Here is a 5000-nt window from a genome sequence, read left to right on the forward strand (position 1 = left end):
ACCTTACAGTTGAATACAAAACTTCATTGTATAATGGTTTGGCTATAAATTCATTATAATTATTTTATAGGGTGTGTGTCATCATACAGCTCTTGTTTTAGCTCATCACACTAAGGAAATTGATATCGTGCAAATTTTCATATTTCTCAGTTATTCATACTTGCCGCTATTTGAAACAATATTGAAGAAGTAATGGTATTTCTGGGAACATTAATAACCAATAGTACCATTCTATATTCCATATAAACTTGTGATAATTATTATATCCAATTTACATAAAAATCCAAATACTTAGGAATCAGCCTCTCCTCCAAATTTGGTGTTCATGCATGTGACAAATATAGCTGATATTATTTATGCACATTATTGAGACTGAATAGCAACAATTCAACCTTCCCCTCAGGTTCTGGAGAGGCGAACTTACCTGTGCACAAGCGACTATGATGAGAAGTACTTTGATTTCCGCTGCTTACCCGGAGGCCAGCCTGTAAGCGATGGAGTGGAGTGGTACACCATCTGCGGCACACCTTTCCCCAATCGAGCCGAGTATATTGCAGCGATTTCTCTCGTCTCGACTGTTGCCTGCATCGTCTTCTACAATATGCTATTCAGGAGTTCAAGGACACTGGTTTACAAGACTGAGAAGAAACAGAAGATAAAGTAGTTTTTATGTGCGAAAACTAAGTTTGAAACTAAAAAGTCTCTCCTTTATGTATTTTGTTCATTTTGTCTTGAGATATGAGAGAGATATGAGAGATTTTTGTATTTTTGGTCACATACTAGATAACCTGATTGCTAAGTAATTTAATAGATTTTATCTTTTTAAGACTTTTTTATTGAGAAAGTTCTTTTAAATTAAATAAAGAGTTCACTAATCATATATATTGCATACAGGTACAAGCAGATACACTTAATCAAAGTAGTAGTAGAAAAGTATATTTTATGGGTATTTTTCTATGAAAATGTGTCAGGGCATTATTTTTTTATTATATATAAAAGAGCTTATATTGCAAATATTAAGCTCTTGCAAAAATGTGTGAAACTAATAAAAAGAAAATGAAATTATATAAGTTTATCTATTATCCTATTATGAGATGGTATAACCTGGAAGTCAGTGTGATTCAGTAGTTTGCAGATGGAACTATGTGGAAACATTATTGTAGACTGACGTGTCACATAAATTCTTTGAATAATGCATCGATAATTAGTAGTTCATAATAATACCCAGCTGTCAGGAATCACAAGCAATAGCCCTTTTAGTGCCAGTCCCAAGTCCAGAAAACTTGGAAGGGTTGCATCGGGAAAAGTATCTTGCATAAAGTTCTGGCAATTCAGATATGTAGATCAGAAATTGGATTTCCATACTAGGACAGTAGAGAACCAGTTTACCAAGAAGCCACACTGGTACTATCACACAGTGCTGGGGGTAATTGTGCTCGTATTAGGCAAAGGAGAAGAGTTAGAGAGGAAAGGCATATCCAGAGGCAGCAGTGAAAGGGGAAAAAGTGTATATGCACCATGAGGTAGAGGGAGAAAGCTGGTTGATATGATGCAGAGGAAAATGGTAAGACATATTAGGTGGAGGTGGAGGTGGATTAGAAATTGTTCTGCCATGGTGTAGATGGCAGGAGAAAAGGTAAAGGAGTAATCACAAGAGAAGACTATTGATTATTAAGATTATATTAAGGTGAAGAGAACAATTTACAGTGATGAGGACAAAGATAATGAATGTCATCAGTGCATATGTTCTGCAGGTGGGATGTGAGGTGGTGGAGACAGATTTCTTGATTGATTCTGATCAGTATTTTTTACACTTTTGATGCTTTTCTCAAACCTCCAACTCCCCAGTGTAAGTTGTTCCATTTTTTATGATTTTTCTAAGTACAATCTTTATTTACCTACTTTAACACAATATTCCATGAAGCCATGACTTCATGGTATATTTTAGATATGAATCTAGATATGAACACTGGCAAATGCATAACACACTGACATACATTATAATAGCTTTCCTCAATGATTCACAACTCCTTTGGGGGTCATGACTCACCAATTAGAAATCACAGTTAGCTGGAGTGGTGGAAAGAGTACTCATGGCAGAGAGATGGAGTTACCTGGGAGGTGATGGGCATTCACAAAGGGTAGAATACAAGTGGACGTGCTGAAGAATTTTGCAAAAAGTATGGAAATGGCTTCAGTGAATTTGTGTTTTAAGATGTACAAGAGTGGATATATATGTGTGTATATATATATATATATATATATATATATATATATATGAACACATAAATACATGCATACGTACACATACACACATACATATATAATATATATACATATATATATATATATATATATATATATATATATATATATGTATGTATGTATGTATGTGTGTGTGTGTCTCTGTGTATAAATTTACACACACATATATATATATATATATATATATATATATATATATATATATATATATATATATATATAATATATATATATATTTTTTTTTATGTGTGTATATGTGTGTATATATATACATATATATATATATATATATATATATATATATATATATATATATATAAATGTATGTGTATATATATATGTATATATATACATACACCATTGCAGGTAGACTGCCTCTGATAAAGCGAAAAGCGATGTGGTCTACTCCTACAGCAATAGTTTCAGGCATGTATTTTACTGAAGGTGTATTGTTTTTCTTAGTGGTTGTGGTTTGAAAGTACGGTTAGGGGCCTTATCCTATTTGTATTTGGTTGTGATATGGGAGATGAGTTTTCCAGTTTTAGCAAAGATGTCATTACAAATCACTCGTGCTAATTCAGAGATTTTAATTAATACCAATGTGTGTTGTTTTTTGTTTGTTTGCTTTGTTGGAATACGTGTTTTAACTTTCATCCATATTTTGGCAGTGCGTTTACGGTTAGTTCATTTGTTTCCGAAATAATCGATTTTTCCTCGTTGTATCAATGATTTTACATTTTTCTTTTGTTTCATCCTGAAAGGGCATGTTGAACCTGTATTTTTTTAGAGCTTTATGAGTGTCATTTCTGTCTGTCATGGTTCTCTTGATGTTTATCTATGGAGCAGGAGGTCGTATGAGTCTTTGCAGCAAAGAAACGAAGGCCTCTATACTATCTTTAATCACAAGCTTGAAGAGATTTACCTGCTTGTCTACATTATCTGTTTTCAAAACATTGTTTATTATCATAGTGACAGAGGACCATAGTGTGTTAGTCACAAGACTTTTCATGACTGGGGGTCGCTTTGATTTCTTTATATTAAGGGTCATCGTTATGAGTACGTGATTAGCAACATGGCATTTGATGACGTTTGTATGGAGGATGTTTGTTATTATTATTTCAGTTAATGACGAAGTGATTTATGTGACCTTTGTAGGTTAATGTTTTCCTATTTAAATTAGGTAACTTTGTTTCCCGGCACCTGGTGATGCGTTGCGTCATTCCACGGATTTTGGGGGCCTACTAGGAGACCAGCCTCCGGGCTAGTACAGTGGTAACGTGTCGGCCTCTCATCCGAGGGGTCGGCGGTTCGCGCCCCGCCCAGGCACGAGAAGTTGCAATTGTCGCCTGGAGGTTACTGCTGTGACTGGGCACCACGGCGGGTAAGGACTAAGACGAGTCAGCACCAGCTGACACACGTTAGTGAGTCGGCATTAGTCGACACAGGCCGGGCTCCCTTCATTGGCATAGCCCGGGCGAAGCTCAGCTTCGCATATCGGACTTATCCTTTATCCTTACTAGGAGACCCTGTGCAGGCGGTACGTGCTTACGGTGAAAACATCGAAGTCACAAAGTGATTTATATACCTCGGTAGTGCTGTTCACGACTCTGTACTGTCAGACCAGGAAGTCAGTAGAAGGATTGGCCTGGCACAGGGGTCATGAAATCTCTCGACAAGAGTATTTGGAGATGCCGGTACCTGTGCAGAAGGACCAAGCTACGTGTTTTCAAGGCCCTGATACTGCCAGTTTTACTATATGGTAGTGAAACTTGGACGCTATCTTGTGCTCTGGAATCTCGTCTTGATGCCTTTTGTAACAGATCCTCGCGCCGGATCATGGGGTACAGTTGGCGGGACTATGTGTCCAACCAATGGCTGCACCGTGAGACCGATACAAGACCTGTTACTTGCACAATCCGTGATCGCAAACTCAGGCAATACGGCTACTTGGCTCGATTCCCGCAGGATGACCCTGCCCATCAGGTTGTCTCTGTCCATGACAATCCTGGGCGGAGGAGGCCTGTGGGATGACCGAGAAGGTCGTGGCTTGGACAGATCGATCAAACCTGTCGTAAGGAACTAGAGATGGGCCGGGCCCCTGCCTGACGGCTCGCCATGAGGGACCCTCGTAGGTGGGAACAAAGGGTGGATGCTGCTATGCGCCTCTGCCGGCGATAGCTCCCAAATGATGATGATGATTCCACGGAAGGGTGAGATTCGAATTCCTTCTATTGTTATTCTTCCAGTTTTTCTTTTCTTTTCTTTTCTTTTATTTCCTTTTCTTTTTAAAGCTTCGCCTGGGCGTTATGTGTGTACATGGTTCGATTTTCTTGTTGGCTGGTGGGCTGCTCAAGGACTGTTGAGGTGTTTTGGTCCTCGGGGAGGCTGGCGAGTTAGCAAGGGCGGGGAGAGTGGGGAGGGAGAGAGAGAGAGAGAGAGAGAGAGAGAGAGAGAGAGAGAGAGAGAGAGAGAGAGAGAGAGAGAGAGAGAGAGAGAGGGAGAGAGAGAGAGAGAGATCCAAACAAGCTTACATACGTACATACATACATTCATTCATCATTGACAGGCAAGCAGATACATGGAGACAGGGGAATGTGTTAAAGTGATTATCAGAAGTGCGTTGTAGCTAGGGGACTGACTCGCAAATCTGTCGAAATAATAGGTAGGTGTCGCAGCCAAAAGAGTTTGAGAAACCCATGTCAGAAGACCTCAGTAAAGTAAACTCAAGGAGGGAC

The 5000-nt window shown here is 38.8% G+C and overlaps 1 protein-coding gene across 1 annotated transcript in view; it reads left to right on the forward strand.

The window, feature by feature from the left end:
• The window catches only part of LOC125044758, an 8355-nt gene extending 7290 nt beyond the window's left edge, over nt 1-1065 (forward strand). The window contains 1 exon segment of the mRNA XM_047641668.1: nt 404-1065. Within this exon segment, the coding sequence (XP_047497624.1) occupies nt 404-664 (261 nt within the window). The 3' untranslated portion in view covers nt 665-1065.
• Nucleotides 1066-5000: the final 3935 nt, after the last annotated feature.

The sequence above is a fragment of the Penaeus chinensis genome, chromosome 36 (genome assembly GCF_019202785.1).
Source record: "Penaeus chinensis breed Huanghai No. 1 chromosome 36, ASM1920278v2, whole genome shotgun sequence".
NCBI classification, from domain to species: Eukaryota; Metazoa; Arthropoda; class Malacostraca; order Decapoda; family Penaeidae; genus Penaeus; species Penaeus chinensis.